Source organism: Bos taurus, chromosome 14 (assembly GCF_002263795.3).
Source record: "Bos taurus isolate L1 Dominette 01449 registration number 42190680 breed Hereford chromosome 14, ARS-UCD2.0, whole genome shotgun sequence".
NCBI classification, from domain to species: Eukaryota; Metazoa; Chordata; class Mammalia; order Artiodactyla; family Bovidae; genus Bos; species Bos taurus.
The window spans coordinates 51,941,186-51,965,378 of record NC_037341.1 but is presented as its reverse complement, the minus strand read 5'-3'; the positions used below and the strand labels follow the sequence as shown (position 1 = coordinate 51,965,378).

The following is a 24,193-nucleotide window of genomic DNA, read 5'->3' as shown; positions in this document are numbered from 1 at the left end:
TAAAATGAAATGAATTAAGAAACTCTCCTGACCTACTCCAGAATCTCCTGGAAGTGCTATAATGAGGCTTTCATGAATGCCTTAGGAAGATAGACTAACCTCCTCAACCCCAGAAGGAATACAAAGCTTTGAAAAAGGCAGGAGAAACTTCTCTGGTGTTTCTGCTAGTCTTCACTTGAGAGACACAGGGATGCCTTTTAGTGGTCCTGCCCAGTCATTTTGCCCTCCACAGTTATTTGCTTTCATTTTCCTCTCCTCTTAATTTTCCCTAAGGATAAAGAGTAAAGTTCTCCATCCCAAAGGAACAGGGACCTACATCTTCCATTCAGCTGTCTGCTCAAGGTTTGGGAGACTTTCCTGTGCTCAGCTATTGATAGTGTGGGTGATATCCTCGATTTCTCTGGATTCTTTATCCTTTAGAAATCTCTTGTTTAGAAACAAGAGCCAACATTACTAGTGAAAGGGAGTAGGAATTGGCCGATATTCCTTTTTTTTTTTCTTGTAATTCAGGGGTTTCTTTACCTTGTTTCATAAATTAGATGGGAGAAAATGTCTATATTTTCATTAGATTCTAGCTAATGTTTTATAACTAAATTTTAGCATTTCCTTTACTTTTGAATGTAAGAAACAAAGTATGTTAGCAACAGAAGTAACTGGGACTTTGTTGACAAAAAAAATCAGATATATTTTATATTACCTAAAATTGTTGCAGATACCTCAAAATATTGTTTATTCTTATCACTACTAAAAATTAATTGAAACTGTAACTTCCAAGTTAAGGCATTAATTAAGTATATATATTACTACATAAAAGTATTTTTTTTTATTACAGTACTTTGATAACTATATGGATATAGTTATTATATTGATTATTATTGAAATAATATTTCAATATTATTGGTTTCTCTTCCAAGCCTATGTGAGTTATTTTACTTTGTGTGTTTAAAAAGATGATGAGATATCACCAGCCAAAATGTCTATCATCAAAAAATTTACAAACAACAAATGCTGGAGAGGGTGTAGAGAGAAGGGAACCCTCCTACACTGCTGGTGGGAACGCAAATTGGTACAGTCACTATGGAGAATACAATGGAGGTTCCTTTAAAAATAGAGCTGTCATATGACCACCCTATAATCCCACTTGTGGGCATATATTCAGAGGAAAACATAATCTGCACCCCAATGTTCATTAAAGCACTGTTTATGATAGCCAAGACATGGAAGCAACTTAATGTTCATCAACAGAAGAATGGATAAAGAAGATGTGGTACATATAGACAATGGCATATCATTGAGTCATTAAAAAGAATGAAATAATGCCATTCGCAGCAACATAGACCTAGAGATTGTCATACTGAGTAAAGTAAATCAGATAGAGAAGGAGAAATATTGCATGGCATCCCTTATATGTTGAATCTAAAAAGAAATTATATAAATGAACTAACTTACTTACAAAACAGAAAGAGACTTACAGGCTTACAGAATGAACTTATGGTTGCCAGCGGTAAGCATAGGGAAAGGGATAGTGAGGGAATTTGGGATGGCCATGTACCACACTAATACATTTAAAATGAATAACCAATAAGGACCTATTGTATAGCACAGGGAACTCTTCTCAATGTTATGTGGCAGCCTGTAGGGAAGGAGAGTTTGGGGGAGAATGGATACATGTGTATGTATGGTTAGTCCCTTCACCACTCACCTGAAACTATCATATTATTGTTAATTGGCTATACCCCAATAGAAAATTAAAAAAAAATTAAATTAAAAAAAATGAAAGATGATTCTAAGGTCCATAGGCTTCATCAGAATACACACACACACATAGAAGGGAATTCTATTCTAATTAGATTCCTCCCAAATCACCTGTCCTTGTCATTTTCTGTTTACTTGTTTCCTTAAGGAAGACTGATTCAGAGATTGTTGCTTTGACCTAAGAAGATCTGAAAAATATTAGTTGCATTGCAGTACCCTTTCTTTCCTGCTCTTTTGCTTCCTTTCCTAGGAGGATCAATTAATTCTTTCCAGCATCAGAAAGGTCCTAAAATTCAGGTTTGAAATTTTGGGAGAAAGACCTCCTCTTAAGGTTGATGTAAGTGAAACTCCCTTAGTCGTGTCTGACTCTTTGTGACCCCATGGACTATATAGTCCATGGAATTCTCCAGGCCAGAATACTGGGCAGTCTATTCCTTCTCCAGCGAATCTTCCTGACTTAGGGATCAAACCGGGGTCTTCTGCATTGCAGGTGGATTCTTTACCAACTGAGCTATCAGCGAAGCCCTAAGGTTTACATATTCTTGAAGTTATTTAAACCATAGCTTAAATATGGTTCAGATTTACTCAGTAATTCTCCCATGTGGCTCAATATAGTTGAGTTGATGTGTTTTGGGGTTAGGAATCATATTCCCTGTTGCTCAGGTAACTCTATTTTGTTGTCTTTTATGTATACATCTCCCTCAGGAATATAGGAGTGAATGGCTCACTGGTTAAAGTATACATATGAAATGAAATTTTCTGTGTTTAACAAAGGGCAGGGAGGCAGCAATCCCCTTTGCCTCTCTCTTAGAGGGTTTCCTTGAAAACACAGTAGATAAACCTTTTGATTTTACAGTTAGAGCTTCCAGCTATTTGACCTTTGAAACTGTAAAAAACATACTTCTGAAATTAACTCAGGGTTCTTACAAGATTACTCACAAGGTATGCATGATAAAAAGCATACCAATTTCCCTCTGAATGAGACAAAAGAAGTGTTACTTGTTCTTTTTTTAACTATATACATTTGTGTGAGATTCTGTCTGGTCTTTATGGTGTCTTTCACAGACTGCCTGCAACAAGCATTGTACTCCAGATATGCGTATTCAATAACAAAATTGCTTTCTTTCTCTTCCAGGTTTTGTGCAATGAACTTTGTTAGTAGGATTCCTGTTCCGCAATAGAAGTAAAGAACTGGCTATCTTTAGATCTAGTGTCCTAGTGTGTGTGTTAGTCGCTCAGCCATGTCCACTCTGTCCCATTACATTAATACAATTTGAATCTCACCATGACTTCTAAGGACTTCCCAGGTGGTGCTAGAAGTAAAGAACCTACTGCCAATGCAGGAGACATAAGTGCGTTTGATTGATCCCTGGGTCAGGAAGATCCCCTGGAGGAGGGCATGGCAACCCACTCCAGTATTCTTGCCTGGAGAATCCCATGGACAGAGGATCCTGGTGGGCTACAGTCCATAGGATTGAAGAGTCAGACATGACTGAAGTTACTTAGCATGCATATATGCATGAATTCTAAGTTATTGTTAAATGCTTTTCTTTCCTCATCTATAAGGAGAGAATTGATTGATTCAATTTTCTGTATAATTTTTTTTATTTTTCTGCAGATACTGGCAATACATTCTAGGATGACATGTTTGAAGTCTGATTCTTTTGCGACCCCAAGGACTGTAGCCAGCCAGGCTCCTCTGTCCATGGGATTTCCCTGGCAAGAATTCTGGAGTAGGTTTCCATTCCTTCTCTGGGGGTTCTTCCTGGCCAGGAATTGGACCCATGTCTCCCACATTGGCAAGCAAATTCTTTACCACTGAGCCATCTGGGAAGCCCCACATACATATAGTCCTAAATGTAGTGAAGGAGGGCATCTTAACATGATAAAAGGCTATGCAACTACCTATCTGGATACGTTGTGTAGTGACTAAGATATCAAAACCAGGTAAAATAAAAATGGTTTAGATATGAAATCCAAGTCTGCAGTCATAAAAAAATGTGCTCTGAATTATAGATATTGATTTGCAATTGAATTTCTTGTCATAACAGTGACTCTATTTGGTATGCTCCAGAATCCAAAGGAGCAGGGATTTACTTATTACGATGTTAAAGATTCTCTTTGACTGTGTGGATTAAAATAAACTGTGGAAAATTCTGAAAGACATGGGAATACCAGACCACTTGACCTGCTTCCTGAGAAATCTGTATGCAGATCAGGAAGCAACAGTTAGAGCTGGACATGGAACAATAGACTGGTTCCTAATAGGAAAAGGGGTATGTCAAGGCTGTATATTGTCACCCTGCTTATTTAACTTATATGCAGAGTACATCATGAGAAATGCTGGGCTGGAGGAAGCACAAGCTGGAATCAAGATTGCTCAGAGAAATATCAATAACCTCAGATATGCAGATGACACCACACTTATGGTAGAAAGTGAAGAACTGAAGAGCCTCTTGATGAAAGTGAAAGTGGAGAGTGAAAAATTTGGCTTAATGCTCAACATTCAGAAAACTAAGATCATGGCATCCGGTCCCATCACATGGGAAATAGATGGGGAAACAGTGGAAACAGTGTCAGACTTTATTTTTGGGGGCTCCAAAATCACTGCAGATGGTGATTGCAGCTATGAAATTAAAAGACGCTTACGTCTTGGAAGGAAAGTTATGACCAACCCAAACAGCATATTAAAAAGCAGAGACATTACTTTGCCAACAAAGGTCCGTCTAGTCAAGGCTCTGGTTTTTCCAGTGGTCATGTATGGATGTGAGAGTTGGACTATAAAGAAAGCTGAGTGCCAAAGAATTGATGCTTTTGAACTGTGGTGTTGGAGAAGACTCTTGAGAGTCCCTTGGACTGCAAGGAGATCCAACCAGTCCATCGTAAAGGAGATCAGTCCTGGGTGTTCATTGGAAGGACTGATGTTGAAGATGAGACTCCAATACTTTGGCCACCTGATGCGAAGAGCTGACTCATTGGAAAAGACCCTGATGCTGGGAAAGATTGAGGGCAGGAGGAGAATGGGACAACAGAGAATGAGATAGTTGGATGGCATCACTGACTCGATGGACATGGGATTGGGTGGACTCCAGGAGTTGGTGATGGACCGGGAGGCCTGGTGTGCTGCGCTTCATGGGGTTGCAAAGAGTTAGACATGACTGAGCAACTGAACTGAACTGAAAGATTCTCTAAAGGAACATGCAGGAGGCCAAATAGAGTGATTATGTAAGAGTGCCTGGAAACTAGCAGGTGCTCAATAATATCAGCTTCCCTTCCCATTTCCATTCAAATACATTTCCTCCTATCCTATGAAAACAAAACATGCTTTGGTTTTATCCCAATATTACCATAATTTTTTTTCAATACAGAAAATATTACACATGATTCTGACAAATAATCTGTGCATTACGTCTGTAAACAAAATTCCTATGTGTAGCTTACTAAAGGAAGATATTTGATGATACTTGAAAGTAGTTTACCACTAGGCCTTTGTCCTATGAATCTCTCATCTACATGCTTTAATTATATCATGTACTTAAATGACATCAAATGCTAAATGGCTTAGTATATTAGATTAGACAATCTCTATAAGCATTTATAACAGAACAGGGTCTAGACTCATTCCACATCTCAAAAAAATTTTGCAAACCTCAAGGAGATTTGAAAAAAGGAATTAACCCAAGGTAAATCATGCCATTTAAACAGAAGATGTGAAATAAAAATTCAATTATTTAATTCTTCATACAAAAACAATATGATTTAATTAAAAGTAGGTTATACAAGGTTACTAATGAAATATAACTCTAAAGTTGGAAAGCTATGATCATACAATGAACTTTTTCTTTTTTTCCTTTAAAACTTTCTCTTCAGTTGCTAGAGTAAGAGGGCTTTCCTTTCAAAAGTGTTTATTATTTCATATGTATTAAGAGTTGGAAGCTGAGCAAACAATGGTTTCAGATGACTACTGAATGTCTAAGTTTACCACAGTTGTGTTTGTACACTTTGATCAGTCTTACAGGTCAGTGCTGATTGAATTAATTTTTTTCCAGAATCCAAGACTTATATTAACATGAATGAAACAAAGGCATTAACAATAACACTGTAGATTTTCAAAAGAATTAACAGTGACTATATTTATTAAGGCATGTGCTTTCAGTGCAAAGTTGTATTTCAAATGAAATGTAAAAGTCCATTTCAAGTGAACACTTTTACCAGTTATTGGTAAAAGAAAACTGTTTTCTTAATTCTCATACCTAGCCTAGAGGAAGATTACAGAAGTAAGTAGGGAATCCAAAATCTCACACTTCTTTTTGGTGCCATGTATTCCTTAATGAAACATTTAATCAACTAAACTTTTGGTTAAGAACCAGGCCTTAGTCTTGAGAGTTATAAAAAGATCAATAAAAAGGTCATTGCATTACCCAGCCTACCTACAGGACAGTGATTAAAAAAATGGACTCCCAAATAAGACTGCTGGGCAAGTATGACTGAGTAACTACTTTAACCTCTTTGTCTTGGTCTCTAATCTATAAAAATAAGAATTTTAGTATTCCCAGTTCTAAGAGTTGTGGTGAAGTATAAAATGATATGTATATAAAACTTCAAACTCTGAGCAACACAAGATTCCCAACAGTCCTCCTTCCCATGGCACTTTGCCTATTGAGTTGCTTGAAATTCTACCAATATTCCCTGTTTACTCTTTCTTCTACATTTTTGGGCTTCCCCAGTGGCCCTAGTGGTAAAGAATCCACCTGCCAATATAGAAGACACAGGCAATGTGGGTTCAATCCCTGGGTCGGGAAGATCCCCTGGAGAAGGAAATGGCAACCCACTCCAGTATTCTTGCCTGGGAAATCCCATGGACAGAGGAGTCTGGTGGGTTACAGTCCATGGGGTAACTTCTACACAATGCTCACAAGACTGTTTTATTAATATATTGAGCAATGCACCTTATCTGCCTGTATCTCATCAGATTGCAAACTCTTCAGGGACAAGGACAATATTGAATTCATATCTTTATACCTAATAGTTATTAATACTACAGAACTAGGTATAATTGATACACCTAAGCACCTGAGAAAAAGGAATGAATGATACTCTGTCTTTAGAATAAGTGGCAAGCTAGTGATTCTTTAATAGTTCAAATATGTTTATTCTTAGGGTATTATTATTATAATTATGTATCATTTGGATCCTCACTGTAGGCTACAGCATTAGACAAGATCAAGAATATTGTGTTGGTTTAGTTACAGAGTAAAAAGTCATGGCAACGTCAAGCAAGGTGACTATATGGACAGGGAGGCCTGGCGTGCTGCGATTCATGGGGTCGCAAAGAGTCGGACACGACTGAGCGACTGATCTGATCTGATCTAATCTGATTGCATACTTAAACTTTGCTTAGAGAATATATCTTAAAAGTCTTCATTGAAAAAGAAAAACTGTAACTATGTATGGTGACAGATATTAACTGGACTTACTACAGTGATCATTTGGCAATACATATAAATATCAAATCATTATTTTGTATACCTGAAACTAGTTTAATGTTATATGTCAACTATACCTCAATCAATAAATCAACTAACAAAATTATAGTACTGTGCTGTAGCCAGTATTCCAAATTTAATGAAGTATACATCAGAGATATCTTTATCCAGGATACTGTTTCAATTTTAGATATATTGATTTCATCCTGGGAACTTTGGAGAGCAGGGGGAAGTGAATAGAAATGGTTTTTCTATTAAAAAGACAAGTGATCATAACCTACAAGAAGTGAGATAGCTAGTCAGCAAGAGAGCTGGAGAAAAAGATTTAAAGAGCAAGGACAACAAGTGCAAAAGCCCTGAGGTAGAAGAGTGATGAGTGTTTTGAAGAACCCTCCAGGAGGCCAGTGTGGTTCAAACAGTAAAGTAAAAAGGGAATATATTTACAGAGGTCAGGGTGTATATGGGCAGATTAAGTAGAGCTTCATAGTATAGGATATTTGGCATTTATTCAGATTTAGGAAGTACTGGATGGATTTTGAGTACTTATGTGACATAATCTAACATATGGTTTAAAGATTACTGTGTTCAATGGAGATGGTATGCAGAAACAATAAAATGAGAGAAACTAGTCAGGAGAGAAGTGGGCGGCAAGAGATGACTGGTGCTCTAGATCAGGGTAGAGATATATTTACATAAACAAATGACATACAATTAGGTGAAATAAATCAAGTAATGAATACTAAGAGACAATATATTCTGTCACCATTTGTGTTTTAATACTTTTATTTAATATTGAATCAGATCATGGATAAGAATGATATAATTTAATTTTTAATTTTAATCCAGTATGTCTATAGATAAAACATCTCAGAGTTTCAGTAAAGAATGAAAAATAAGAAGGGAAAAAATTATTTTCCCAGTGCAAGTTTTTTTTTGGATCACTAAGTGAACTGCAGGTACAGATACCCTGTTCTGCCATAATTTAATATATGTGACGCTGTCATGAGATAAACTGCAGGATTTCTCATTCCTGAGGACTTACCACAGGATGCTATCATTTTGGATCTAAATTCTGACAAATATAATCTCCTGGTGTCCAATATAAGCTCTAAAAAATATTTTCTTCAGATTTAAAATGTATGCTTAATCCTGAACCATGATAAAAATCTTTTCCTAAATAGACAAACTTTGTAAGTTCTTAGGGTTCAGATCAGGTGAAGAAAATATTTATCAAGACCTTTCTTACATAAATTAATGTCTCTTACATGCAAAGGAGTAATATGAAGCTCAAGACTTTATGAACTTATGTTGCTCCAGGGTGACACTAAATCAACATTAATCAATCAATTGATCTATCTTTCCTTATTTTGGCACTTAAGAATCATAGTCTAATAGCCAACCCCCTACTCATGTACTCTGCAACAAAGTCTACCAGTCAGTCAAAATCTCCTGCCTCCATTATCAGATACTTTAGTTAGGATTTCTACTATAGAGTAAGACTGAACATGTAAAGCACAAAAAACTGGCAAGCTAATTCTCAAACACTGATGAAATTACAAATAAAGGCATAAACAAATTTACATGTGACAAGGGCAACTACTGGAATAATCAAAAATAACATAACTCTGAAACACTGAAGAGATAGGCTGTAGATGTGACATAACTATTTATCTTTTGTATCAGAAAATCAATAGATATTATCTAATGCTGGATAACAAGCAATAGAGCTTCATGTTATATAGAGAGAGCCACCAGAGCAATTAGAAACAGAAATTATTAGAAAGCTCAGTTGAGGAATAGGAGATTAGAAAAGGGTAAAGCAGATGAACATTGATTTCCATTATGTTAAATTGCAAGCATCTTGGTATTATTTCCTTAGTTATCATATGCACATTTTACTTTGCTTAGAAAATACAAAATTTATCTTAAGAGTAATTTATACTTATGAATAACAAAAACTTCTAGCTCTATTGCACATGCATTACACACTAATTTTGACTTTTGAGGTATTAATTTATTAAATCTGAATGTCAGCCAGTTACTGTATATGATCACCATGAGGGAAAACAAATAGATACATGAACAGCTGATAAAGAAACTAAAATTTATTAAGTTCTTCTTAGTTTATGACTAAATAATATTTAGTAATAGCCATATGACTAAATGTTTTAAATAAGTTATTTAAGATAATTCCCCCAACAACTTTGCAAATTACACAATATTATCACATGCTTATATGTGCAAAATAAACAAGGTCTCACAGTTGACTCAGGCTTTCCCTTTGTTTTTAAATCATTGTTTACAGTTAAAAGTACCTAGCTTTAAAATTTGGATTTTCCTTTCCTCTCTAGTATATAAAAAATTATCCAGTATTATCATATTTTTAACAGAGATGTATCAAGTTTTTTTTGTCTAAGAGCTTAAAGCATGTATTGAATAACCTTAAATTGATTTTTATATCTTAGTATTATGGCTAAAAGTCTAGTGACATCCAACTTTGTTCTTGTTCAGTTGCTCAGTTGTGTCCAACTCTTTGCAACAGAGAAGCACCACACCAGGCTTCTTTGTCCTTCATTATCTCCTGGAGTTTGCTCAAACTCATGTCCACTGAATCAGAAATACTATCTGCCATCTCGTCCTTGGCCATCCACTTCTCTCCCTGCCCTGAATCCTTCCTAGCATCAGGGTCTTTTACAGTGAGTTGGCTCTTGAATGAGGTAGCCAAAGTACTGGAGCTTCAGCTTCAGGATCAGTCCTTCCAGTGAATATTCATGGTTGATTTCCTTTAGGATTGACTGGTTTGATCTTGCTGTCCAAGGGACTCTCAAGAGTCTTCTCCAGAACAACAAATCAAAAATATCAATTCTCTGAAGCTCAGCCTTCTTTGTGGTCCAATTCTGACATCCATACATGACTACTAGAAAAACCATAGTTTTGACTGTATGGATCTTTGAGTGCAAAGTGATGTCTGTTTTTTTAATATGCTGTCTAGGTTTGTCATAGCTTTTCTTCCAAGGAGCAAGTGTCTTTTAATTGCATGCTTGCAGTCACCATCCTCAGTAATTCTGGAGCCCAAGAAAATAAAATCTTCACTGTTTCCACTTTTCCCCCATTACTATGAAGTGATGAGATAGAATAACATGATCTTAGTTTTTTGAATGTTGAGTTTTAAGCCAGCTTTTTCACTTTCCTCTTTCACTTTCATCAAGAGGCTCTTTAGTTTTTCTTTGCTTTCTGTCATTAGAATAGTAACATCTGCATATGTGAGCTTGTTATTTCTCCTGGCAATCTTGATTCCAGCTTGTGAATCATCCAGCCCAGCATTTCACATCATGTACTCTGCATCTATGTTAAATAAGCAAGGTGACAATATGCATCCTTGATACACTCCTTTCCCAATTTTTAGCCAGTCTGTTTTTCCATGTCTGGTGCTAACTGTTGCTTCTTATCCTGCATACAGATTTCTCAGGAGACAGGTGCGGTGGGGGATGTGAGGTATGGTATTCCCATCTCTTCAAGAATTTCCAGTTTGTTGTGATCCACACAGTGAAAGGCTTCAGCAAGTCAGTGAAAAATATGTAGTCTTTTTTTTGTTGTTGTTGTTAATTCTCTTGCTTTTTCTATGATCAATGGATGCTGTTATCCAACTTAAATGATGGTAAAAATTATTCTCTCTTAAGTAATTTTAAAATACTCAACTCCTGTGCTCTTTTCAGGAATGAGTGACTGTTTATTCATATAAAATATCAGTTACATTTAGTTAATGTTAAAATGACAAAAAAGGTTAGTTCATCTAAAACATAACATACAATGCAAAGTGCAATGCATGATTTCCAACGCTATGCATGTTTTTGGAACACCGTTAAAACTTACAAGTATTAATACGCCAGTATTTGTTGGGAAGTTTACTAGGTCTGATTTACTATGTGTTGTGATTAACAACTGAATCTTCACAATAACCTATTGAATTAACAACTGTTATCTGGTTTTTGAGAGTTAAAAATCAAGGCTCAGCTTGCCTCAGGTTATACATAGAGTAAGAGAACATGAAGTCAGATCTGTTCTTACCTCTAAATTGTCTGTACATATGACTGTTCAATCAAATATATGAAATACACTTAATTAGGATATAATTGACCCATGAAACATTGGAAATGTTGAAAATAAATAGGATTATCTTAGGTGAGCATATTCTTTGTGAATGGTATATATTTTGGTACTCCAGTCTTTCCCATCTAAGTCACTGAAATACACCTATTTAATCATTTATTCCAGTGATTAACATTTAGCTTTTTAATCTATAGTTTTCTGTGACCTTTTGAGTTTTCTCCATCAAATTTTTGGTTTATCCATGTGTGATGTTGCAAATTTTCCATGGTTTATAAACGATTACTGACTAAATTTTGAAAAGTGCTTTTCTAAGTTTAGTATGCTTTTTTGCCTATAAAAGGATTTCCTTTTTGTATGGATATAAATTCTAAGATAATAAATCACTCTTTCTCTTCATTTTCCATAAAATTTCATGTCATCATTTTATTTTCCTCTTTGGCAGGATTAAATCCAAAATAATTACTTCCCTTTTTATTTCCTTTATCTTGTAATGCAAAAAAGCAAAATGGCTGTCTGGGGAGGCCTTACAAATAGCTGTGAAAAGAAGAGAAGCAAAAAGCAAAGCAGAAAAGGAAAGATATAAACATCTGAAAGCAGAGTTCCAAAGAATAGAAAAAAGAGATAAGAAAGCCTTCTTCACCAATCAATGCAAAGAAATAGAGGAAAACAACAGAATGGGAAAGACTAGAGATCTCTTCAAGAAAATCAGAGATACCAAAGGAACATATCATGCAAAGATGAGCTCGATAAAGGACAGAAATGGTATGGACCTAACAGAAGCAGAAGATATTGAGAAGAGATGGCAAGAATAAACAGAACTGCACAAAAAAGATCTTCATGACCCAGATAATCATGATGGTGTGTTCACTGACCTAGAGCCAGACATCCTGGAATGTGAAGTCAAGTGGGCCTTAGAAAGCATCACTACGAACAAAGCTAGTGGAGGTGATAATTCCAGTTGAGCTATTCCAAATCCTGAAAGATGATGCTGTCAAAGTGCTGCACTCAATATGCCAGCAAATTTGGAAAACTCAGCAGTGGCCACAGGACTGGAAAAGGTCTGTTTTCATTCCAATCCCAAAGAAAGGCAACACCAAAGAATGCTCAAACTACCACACAATTGCACTCACCTCACACGCTAGTAAAGTAATGCTCAAAATTCTCCAAGCCAGGCTTCAGCAATATGTGAACCGTGAACTTCCTGATGTTCAAGCTTGTTTTAGAAAAGGCAGAGGAACCAGAGATCAAATTGCCAACATCCACTGGATCATGGAAAAATCAAGAGAGTTCCAGAAAAGCATCTATTTCTGCTTTATTGACTATGCCAAAGCCTTTGACTGTGTGGATCACAATAAACTGTGGAAAATTCTGAAAGAGATAGGAATACCAGACCACTTGATCTGCCTCTTGAGAAATCTTTATGCAGGTCAGGAAGCAACAGTTAGAACTGGACATGGAACAACAGCCTGGTTCCAAATAGGAAAAGGAGTTCGTCAAGGCTGTATATTGTCACCCTGTTTATTTAACTTATATGCAGAGTACATCATGAGAAATGCTGGACTGGAAGAAACACAAGCTGGAATCAAGATTGCCAGAAGAAATATCAATACCCTCAGATATGCAGATGACACCACCCTTATGGTAGAAAGTGAAGAGGAACTAAAAAGCCTCTTGATGAAGGTGAAAGTGGAGAGTGAAAAAGTTGGCTTAGAGCTCAACATTCAGAAAACGAAGATCATGGCATCCAGTCCCATCACTTCATGGGAAATAGATGGGGAAACCGTGGAAACAGTGTCAGACTTTATTTTTGGGGGGCTCCAAAATCACTGCAGATGGTGATTGCAGCCATGAAATTAAAAGATGCTTACTCCTTGGAAGGAAAGTTATGACCACCCTAGATAGCATATTCAAAAGCAGAGACATTACTTTGCCAACAAAGGTCCGTCTAGTCAAGGCTATGGTTTTCCCTGTGGTCATGTATGGATGTGAGAGTTGGACTGTGAAGAAGGCTGAGCACCGAAGAATTGATGCTTTTGAACTGTGGTGTTGGAGAAGACTCTTGAGAGTCCCTTGGACTGCAAGGAGATCCAACCAGTCCATTCTGAAGATCAGCCCTGGGATTTCTTTGGAAGGAATGATGCTAAAGCTGAAACTCCAGTACTTTGGCCACCTCATGTGAAGAATTGACTCATTGGAAAAGATTCTGATGCTGGGAGGGATTGGGGGCAAGAGGAGAAGGGGACGACAGGCCTGGTGTGCTGTGATTCATGGGGTCACAAAGAGTCGGACACGACTGACTGACTGATCTGATCTGATCTGATCTTGTAATAGATGAAATCATTACCTCAAGTCAGTTCAGTCAGGTCAGTTATTTCTGAATCTTTGTGACCACATGGACTGCAGCACAGCAGGATTCCCTGTCCTTCACCAACTTCCAGAGCTTGCTCAAACTCATGTCAATCAAGTCGGTGATGCCACCCAACCATCTCATCCTCTTTCGTCCCCTTCTCCTCCTGCCTTCAATCTTTCCCAGCATCAGGGTCTTTTCCAAGGAGTCAGTTCTTCGCATCAGGTGGCCAGAATATTGGAGTTTCAGCTTCAGCATCAGTCTACCAATGATTATTCAGGACCGATTTCCTTTAGGATTGACTGGTTTGATCTCATTGCAGTCCAAGAGACTCTCAAGAGTCTTCTCCAACACCACAGTTCAAAAGCATCAATTCTTTGGTGCTCAGCCTTCTTCACAGTCCAACTCTCACATCCATACATGACCACAGGGAAAACCATAGCCTTGACTAGACAGACCTTTGTTGGCAAAGTAGAAGAGATACCCCACGCCCGAGGTAAGAGAAACCCAAGTAAGACGGTAGGTGTTGCAAGAGGGCATCAGAGGGCAAACACAGTGAAACCATACTCACAGAAAACTAGTCAATCTAATCACACTAGGACCACAGCCTTATCTAACTCAATGAAACTAAGCCATGCCCGTGGGACAACCCAAGAATGGCGGGTCATGATGGAGAGAACTGACAGAATGTGGTCCACTAGAGAAGGGAATGGCAAAGCACTTCAGTATTCTTGCCTTGAGAACCCCATGAACAGTATGAAAAGAACAAGCTTAGAGAGGTTAAATGACTTGTGGTAGTTAGAAATCATATATATATATGCTGCTGCGTCACTTCAGTCATGTCCGACTGTGTGTGACCCCAGAGACGGCAGCACACCAGGCTCCTCTGTCCCTGGGATTCTCCAGGCAAGAACACTGGAGTGGGTTGCCATTTCCTTCTCCAATGCATGAAAGTGAAAAGTGAAAGTGAAGTCGCTCAGTCGTGTCCGACCCTCAGCGACCCATGGACTGCAGCCTACCAGGCTCCTTGGCCCATGGGATTTTCCAGGCAAGAGTACTGGAGTGGGGTGCCACTGCCTTCTCCAATATATATATATAATTCTCACAGGTGAATACATTAAATTTCTAACAAAAACAACCATGTGCATTAGACACCAAAAATCCAAACTTTTAATCAACAGATCAGAATTGCTGGTTTTTCTTGTTCCACTGAAATCACAGCAGTAAATACACTTTATTTTATAAATTCCTCCAGCTATTTATCCAGAAATATGTATTCATGAATTTCTGAACCATGATCATTAAAACTTATTTCATTGTTAATTGGGGACTTCTACAGTTTCCCTTCGTTTGTCCAGTAGATCATCTCTTCAAAATCATTAGAAAGAGCTGCTTATTTACTGTGGTTAACTGCTTAGCAAATTCCCTATCCCCAAATGAGGATGATGTTTCTGTTTCAGGTGCCTCTGTTAACTGTCTTAATCTTAAAAATATTTAGTCTCTTTTTGAATATATTTTTCCCTAAGACTTTTTCTAAGATATATGATATTTTCTTGGCCATGATCATTGTCAGATCCTTCAGCATTCTGAATTTGATGCACTGGTCTTGTACTAACTATAGCTGTAGCAGATCTGACAACTTTCATCTGATATTATGTTACTGAAACTAATTTTAGTTATTTCCCCATCTTTTTGCACACTTGGGTCTTCCTTGTGCTTTTGGAGCTGCCTCAGTAGCTCTGACTTGGTCACTCCTTTTAAACAACTTAGTTCTTAGGAGAAATGTATGTATCTCCATATGCTTGGTTCAGATCTATCACTGATTATTGATAATATTCTAGGTATTGCATTTATCTACTTTTGTTGAAATAACAGTTTCAGTGTGTTTCTTCCTCATTACTCAGTCAATATTTCCTGAGAACCTGAAGTTTTAGGAACTCCTTTAAATTCTTAAGATAAAAAAAATGAACAAAATATCCCTGCTCTCAGAGAGCTGGCCCACTATAACATGCACATTGCTTTAGAGACACGTGGGAATATAAGCACTTTTCCAAAATCATTTATTTACAGAAACCAGTTAAAAAGTCCTCAATAAAATCTGCATTGCCTACACCACACTTGTAGATCATGTGTTAAATGGTTGATTTGTTAAAAAAACAGAAGTAGCTTTAATTGATTCTTTCTAATTATAAAAACTCAGCCAAAAGGTAGTTTCTTACCATGACAACTTGGTAAGACTCTATTCCATCCAGGTCTTCCATCATCTCCCATGATACAGGTGAGTGTTGAATATCCTTGAAGAATGTAACCAGCATCACAGTAATAGGTTACTGTTGACCCTAATTTATAATCCATTCCCAGTCTGGTGCCATTCATTATATTGCCTGGATCAAAGCAGGACTCTCGGAGTTTTGCTGTAAAGTAATGTTGATATAAAATGAATTATTTTAAAAAAGCACATTCTAGGAAGCTATCAGTATATCTTCATCTCTGCCTCTAAATAGACAGAAAGCACCAACACACTTTCTGCCTCTGCTTAAGAGCTAAAAGTACAAAGTAGCCCTCAACCATATCTGATGTTTTGTTGATTTATATTGGTTAAAAAAAGATAAAATTCTTCATTGGTCTTCCCGTTAAAATTAGTATCTAATATATATAGTCAAACAGGGTTTCAGAGTTTATTATAATTATGTGTTATCAACCATGCATAAGTATTTTAAATGAATTATTTGGAAAAGAAGAACTTGTTTATTTAATATTTCATTATTTAAACGATCTTCCCCCAAATAAAGTACACTCCATTTCATGTGACTGAACTTAGATATAGTACTACTGCCTATGCTAATTTCAGTTAATCACCATGAAGAAAGTAAAAGATCCTATGTCTCCACCCTGAAGCCATTTCTCTTAACTTACCTCCTCTACTCATTCCGCACATATCTGTCAGAGGTCTGCCCATTAAAAATAATAGCAAAATCTTTATAATATCCAAACCATGATCTTATTGGACACAGTCTATATCAAAGCCAAGAACTTTCAAAGGTAATAGTAAAACGCAAATTAAAAAGTAAATTCCATTCACAACAAAGAACTGTTTAAAGAGACTGACAGAATATTTTGAAAATATGGGAGAAATATATTAGTTCATCCATTTTGGCAAATAAGTGGTAGAATACTTTTGTTATACCAGATCTGGGTAACACGTGAATATTTACATTTTATTATCATTGCAGATAAATAGAGATGTACAATGTAACTGCTAAATCATTTCAGTCGTGTCTGAGTCTGTGCGACCACATAGACAGCAGCCCACCAGGCTCCCCCGTCCCTGGGATTCTCCAGGCAAGAACACTGGAGTGGGTTGCCATTTCCTTCTCCAATGCATGAAAGTGAAAAGTGAAAGTGAAGTCGCTCAGTCGTGTCCGACCCTCAGCGACCCATGGACTGCAGCCCACCAGGCTCCTCCGTCCATGGGATTTTCCAGGCAAGAGTACTGGAGTGGGGTGCCCTTGAAGGGCTGTCACAAATTCAAGATAACAAATGTGATTTGCTACATTAGAATTTATCTTATGTTAGTGGGAATTCAGGAGATGGGTATATCTTTGGATATGAGTCATAGAATCTTTGTAATTTAAGTCAAGAATATCTTGGTGTTTGGCTATTATAGTAATTATATTATCATAATAAATTAATCAAAATCTGATTAATTTTAACAGAAAAATTATTTTTATTCCATTTGCTAAAGTCTGCAGAGTTCAAAGTGCTTCAACACTTACAGGAAATTACGAGAAATTTATGCTTTAGGAAACATACTTCACAAGATTTCTCTGAATTCAACTAAAGAGGAAATGGTGGAAAGACACATTTAAGTGATTTTAATAGAATACCAAATGAAAAATTCTCACTTCCTTTCCTTCCTTCCTTCTTTCCAGAAACTACTTAAGAGCCCATTATCCAAGTAACACTGGAAATACAGCCATGGTGATAAAAAAATATTCTAACCTTCATGGCTTTTACAGTCTATCAAGAAAATAATTACATTAAGTAAACACTTGTGGTTGCGATGTGTGTTGTATAAGGAGCAGCATTCAGAACCTTCCTGAAGAACTGACATCTAAACTGAGCACTGAGGGGTAATGGGCAGAGTAGGTGAAAGGGGGATGAGAGACATGAAGGGGAGAAGTTATACTGGAGCTTGTAAGTCAGATAAACCTGATTTCTGAGCATCAACCAAAACTAAATAATTTGATCTTTCAAAGGTATGTACATGTATGTACACACACACAGTGTAAGAAATTTGTATCCCATATAACAGAAGGAAAAGAACCAGTAGATTCTTTGGTCACTAAGAAAGAGGCTTTAGTAGTACAGAGGTGAGTTTGTTTAATTTTTCAGAGAAAAACATTAATCTTGTCCTTAAATAAGCAGAAAATGCAATGTAATTTTTAGGTGTAACAGCAATCTACCATTTATGTTCTTCATGAAATTGAACTAAATCCCTTGAGGGAAAAGAAAGGATTGAAATTACTATTTAGAAGGATTAATCTCTTTGACATGTCTAACTGCCTAACATCCATCTTTTGAAAAGTTAGCTTTTTCCTTCTTTAAAGTTTTCCCCAAATTTTCAGTGACGTATTAGTGAATCTATAATGCAAACCTACTTTTTGAGTAAAGGGAAAAATGGTTGATAAAAATACTGCCTCTGCAACAATTTTATATTGCTAGGCTCATTTTGAGAGGATTCACTTATCTCTTTATTATGTTTACATATTGCTTTAAATTCTTAGTGAATAGCTTTCTATGAATAATACTGCACTTGTTTATTTCCGTGTTTGCCATAGCAATTGCATCTGGAAATTTTGAGAACATGTGGAGAATCCTTACATATAGGTCCAGGAAACAGATGGAAAAATGATTTCAATTTTGGAAACAAAAATGTGAAGCAAATTAATAGTATTTTAATGAATAATTAATTTAATAAAATAATTTATTTGTATGAATAATTCACTTTTATGAATAATAGCAACTTGCCTACTGAATAGATCCCAGGTAAGAGTCCCTTGCCTTATATTCTCTAAGTAAAGCATGTTAGAAGCAGTCTTCTGGAAGACAGACGTGATTGTAAGCAATAGAGCCTGTATCTTAACAATGGACTATTTTTTCACTCTTACAAAAAATTTGTTTCAGAATTATTTCCAGGTGAAATTAAAGCATTGTAAATGCTTATTTTAATGAAAAATTTTGACATTACAAAGTTGAAGTATGTGTCCTTAAGAAGAGTCAACAGGAAAAATTAAAGCTTTATTATGCTTTTGTTTTCATTTTATTAAGGAAGACATATAGATGAAATTATAATAAGCACAATATCTATATCATTATAAAGTTTTTATCATGCTTTGCATCAGGCACGACAATAACTAAATAATGTTTGTTCAATTAATACTTAATGACTTGTTTATAAATACATTTTTTTCCTGGGCTAATAAGAACCATAATATTTTTGTTGTTAAAGGTTAGTCTTTAACAAACTTCAAAGTTTATTCCCACATACGGGTATATACTCATGAAAGGACCATTATTAAGAATAGTGTTGTTTTGTAGATAATAAGTTATATATTATTTTTATTTTTGAGATGTCATCAGAGTATATAATATTCAGCTGCTTTTTATTTCCAGAACAGTGCCATTGGGCATATACCTGCTAGCATGAACTCAGAAACTAAGAGCTAAATTCCCTTCAAACTGTGTATGCATTGTAGTCCCCTCAGATCACAGTAATTCCCAAAAGGATCTCTTTCTTTTGGAAGACCCATAGTTCACACTATGGAAATTAAATATAAACCACAGATGTATCTCCTTTATTTTGGAAAATACTGTTGATTAAACAATTGGAAATTAAATAATTGCTGCAAAATACCTGAAAGTAAAGCTGAAATGTAATAGGTTGCTCTATGAAAGGATATGTCTTACCTTAAATTGATATATTAATTCAGAAAGTAATTGACTATATTTGAAGGTTCTTGAAGCAGGTGGCTAACTTATCCCATATATAAACAACCATTCATAAATCTTTCACTGTAGATTTTTGGTACCTATCAGATAAAACAGCAGCTGCCAGGAGGTCCCCTTCAGAAGCACAAAACTGTATCTATACTCTCTTCTTCATGTAAATATTTTGTTTAAAGAATATAATCATCCCTCCTATGAGTTACACCTATTAAATATTTAAAATATATTTATTAACATAATTAAAAATAACCTTAATACAAAACAATGCAAAAGATAGCATTAAGCTAAAATGTTTATCAAGTATACATTTAATATTGTATCTTATTGAAATTACATTAATTTATCTGTGCATAGTCATTCAGTCGTGTCCGACTCTTTGCCACCCCAAGAACTGCAGCCTTCTAGGCTCCTCTGTCCATGGGGATTCTTCAGGGAAGACTACTGGAGACTAGGTTGATTTAAACTTTTTGGGGACATTGATTTCAAGTTAATAAAACATCTCCCCTTACCTTCAAATATCTATTTATTTCAGTTTACTATTGTCTACGGAGAAGGCAATGGCACCTCACTCCAGTACTCTTGCCTGGAAAATCCCATGGACGGAGGAGCCTGGTGGGCTGCAGTCCATGGGGTCGCTGGGAGTCGGACATGACTGAGCGACTTCACTTTCACTTTTCACTTTCATGCATTGAAGAAGGAAATGGCAATCCACTCCAGTGTTCTTGCCTGGAGAATCCCAGGGACAGGGGAGCCTGGTGGGCTGGTGTCTATGGGGTCGCACAGAGTCGGACACGACTGAAGCGACTTAGCAGCAGCCACAGCAACTATTGTCTACAACGCTAGAGCATATCTACCATTTGATTTTTAAAAAATTTTAATTGGAGGCTAATTACTTTACAATATTGTGGTGGTTTTTGCCATATAGCATTTGCTTTTTGTAAATAAAATTAGTATTCCTTTCAGAATCTCTATTATTAGCAGGCTGTGTATTTTCGATGTTTGACTATAGCATTTGTTCACCATTCAAATGCTTTGTTTGCAGAATTCCTATGTATTTGCAAATAAACAAAAATAAGGTTCAGTGTCTATCTTCAAGAGGGAAATGAAGAGATCTGTATGAACACAAGCAATAGCAACTATACTCTGGTGTGAGCTCTATAGAAGTAGGTGCTGAACTTATAGCTTTTTAAATAAAGACCTATAAATATCAGTATTTGGAGTTGGGACTTAAAAACTTTACTTTTTCAGAGCTAATAGAAATCAACATGCTTAAAATAAAGTATATAACATGATTACAAATGAAAAACAAATAGTTTTTACTATCCAGGACCTCCAGTTATATGTCAATTTCTTTGGCAGGTGTACATTTTATCTTGAAAATTTTGACATGTTTGCTTGGCTATGGCAGAAATAAACAACAAGACCACTTTATGAGCTTTAAAGAACCAGGCAATTAAAGAGCCAACTGTTTTTTTTTTTTTTAAATAAAAATAGAAGGTAGGGTGACTGATAAGAAAAGACAGATCCTGGAGACCCTAAAGTGGGGGATGAAATTCTATGGGGAGGGTTGAGAGTTTTGAGAGCCAGTCCAGAAAGTTAATTAGGTTGGATTTCGGGAATACCATAAACTTAGCAATAACATTGTAAAGAAATACCATCTGGAGTACAAAAATAAGACCTCAAGGAATTGTGTGTAAATGGGAACTGGTGTAGTGACCAAAGATGGTAGGCAGTAGTTGCAGGGTACAGGATGGACTGTAGTTCATGGAATGCTTATGTATTTCTCTGCCTGTACTCACATTTTTATCTTCCTTTACTCTTATTGGTAGTGATAATTTATGCCATCATTTGCAATTCACTTTAACAATCTGATTCTCAATTTCATCATTTGAAAATAGGTATAGTAATACCTACCCGATAATGCTGTTAGTTAACATTTTGTTGCATTTAGAAGTGTTTTTGCTAATGGGAAAGAAAGAGATACTGTATTGAAAGAACTAATAACTGTACTTGGAGTAAAGTACATAATAGGTAATTAACATTGTCCTTTTAAAAAATGCATCAGTGGCCTTTTTCCTGTGGTGGCATAAATTGTAGCTTTTCAGAAATAATGGGACACAGAAATTGACCAAGATGGGAAATAGGAAGGGCAATACATTTAGTTTAAGATATGGTGAGTAGATTTTATCTCAAGTGCTAAATGACATGGATTTAATAATGACTACATGGATATTAGGAGAGAAACGATTGTGAAGTCAAGTCCAGTTTCCATTTGAAAGAATGCTGTAACAAATTAGTATCATCTGCGCTTCACTTTCACTTTTCACTTTCATGCATTGGAGAAGGAAATGGCAACCCACTCCAGTGTTCTTGCCTGGAGAATCCCACGGACGGGGGAGCCTGGTGGGCTGCCATCTATGGGCTCACACAGAGTCGGACACGACTGAAAGAGACTTAGCAGCAGCAGCAGGAGCCCTGAGTATTGTAGTATTTGTGGCATTCTTCCTTTATCTGTTATCCTATGGATCTCTGGAAATGCTTTGTTAAATACAAACTCACAATAGAACCTAACTTTACTGACTTGCTTACAGTTCTCTATCTCTTTTTAACTGAGTCTTGTTTATAAAGCTATCACCTTGCAGATATTCCTAAAAAGCCAAGTTCTCATTTGTAAAATACAGGACATGAATGTGTCTCTAAGTTTCCTTAGATTTCAGTATGTTATTATTCTAATCATATCTTGATTTAAAATATAAAACACCTCTTTAAGCAACTCAAAATCAGCTAAGTAATTATCAAACAATTACTATGTATGTAGGCATTATTCTAATAAGTTCATTGTATAGCGGTAAATAGAGTTCTTGCTCTAAAGAAGTTTGTTTTTCTGGTGTATGTGTAGCGATTGAGTGAGGCTTCCCACGTAGCTCAGCTGGTAAAGAATCCACCTAGAATTCAGGAGACCCTGGTTCTATTCCTGGGTCAGGAAGTTTCCCTGGAGAAGGGATAGGTTACCCACTCTAGTATTCTTAGGCTTCCCTGGTGACACAGATGGTAAAAAATCTGCCTGCAATGGGTTCGATCACACGGTTCAATCCCTGGCTTGGGAAGATCCTCTGGAGAAGGGCATGGCAACCTACTCCAGTATTCTTCCTGGAAAATCCCATGGACAGAGGACACTGCTGGGCTACAGTCCATGGGGATGCAAAGAGTCAGACGTGACTGAGCGACTAAGCACAGCACAGGGATTGAGGGGCATAAATGGGAGTGTGCATAGTAAATAAATAAGGAAATAAATGAACAATAAAATATCAAGTAATTATATGACTTTGATAAAAGGAGAAATTTGTGCCAGTACAAGAGAAAAAGCAAAAGGAATAGAAAGCTCAAAATAAGATTAAAAATATGTATATATGTACCCAAAAATGGGTTCCTATAACATAGCAAAAAAAAAAAAAAAATCACCATTTTAAGAAAAAAAAAAGAAAAATTAATTAATTAAAAAAATTATAATAGATTTCCCCAACTATTTTAATAATTGCTAGACCAAGCAGTTTTTTTAAATGGCAAAGGACATACATATTCAATAAAGATACATAGAGAACTTAATTTAATGAGTATATATATTAAAAAAAAAACTGCACCCATAAACTAACCATATAGAGGTCATAAAACAAATCTTTAGACACACCAAGAACTGGAATCATACACATTTGACCACAGTACTAGTAAGCTTGAAATTCATAATTAAGTATAGACTGAAATTTATTGTAAGACTTGTAAGCACTTGTAAATAGCTCTTAAGTATAGAAAAAATCAAAAGGCAGTACAATTAGAACAAATTAAAATTGTAAAATAATAAAACTCTACGTATCCCAACATTTGCAAAGCAGCTACAGTGGTGCTTTGAGGAAAATACACAGCCCTCAGAAGCTCATAATGGAAGAGGAGAAAAATATGAAAATTAATATGTGATTTGTTTTTTAATTATAAAAATAAAAGCCAATCTAGAGAAAATGGGGAATAAGTAAATTATGTGAAAGTAATATTAACAAAAATACCAAGCAATTGCAATAAAAAAAATACAGCAACAGAAAATGCAAGAGAGCACTGTGAACATTTTTATGTCTATACATTTGAAAACTTGCATGAAGATAATTAGTTCTCAGGAAAAGGTTTTCAGTTTTCATAAGTCTCTCCCAAGTATACACATTATTAAACTTGTTTGATTTTCTCTTGTTAATCTGTCTCATACCAATTTAATTCTTAGATCAGCTAGAAGAATCTATAAGAACAGAGGAAAATTTTTTTCTCCCTGAAATGTACAAACTTCCGGTTATAAGATAAGTATGCTCTGCTGCTGCTACTGGTGCTGCTAAGTCACTTCAGTCGTGTCCGACTCTGTGAGACCCCATAGACGGCAGCCCACCAGGCTCCCCCGTCCCTGGGATTCTCCAGGCAAGAACACTGGAGTGGGTTGCCATTTCCT

General features: G+C 36.2%; 1 protein-coding gene across 1 annotated transcript in view; it reads right to left on the bottom strand.

Moving 5' to 3' along the window:
- Window positions 1–24,193, bottom strand: part of CSMD3 (CUB and Sushi multiple domains 3) — a 1,470,240-nt gene that overhangs the window by 310,412 nt on the left and 1,135,635 nt on the right. Inside the window, exon 31 of the mRNA NM_001424929.1 lies at window positions 15,918–16,112. Within this exon, the coding sequence (NP_001411858.1) occupies window positions 15,918–16,112 (195 nt within the window). The remainder of the gene's footprint in view (window positions 1–15,917; window positions 16,113–24,193) is intronic.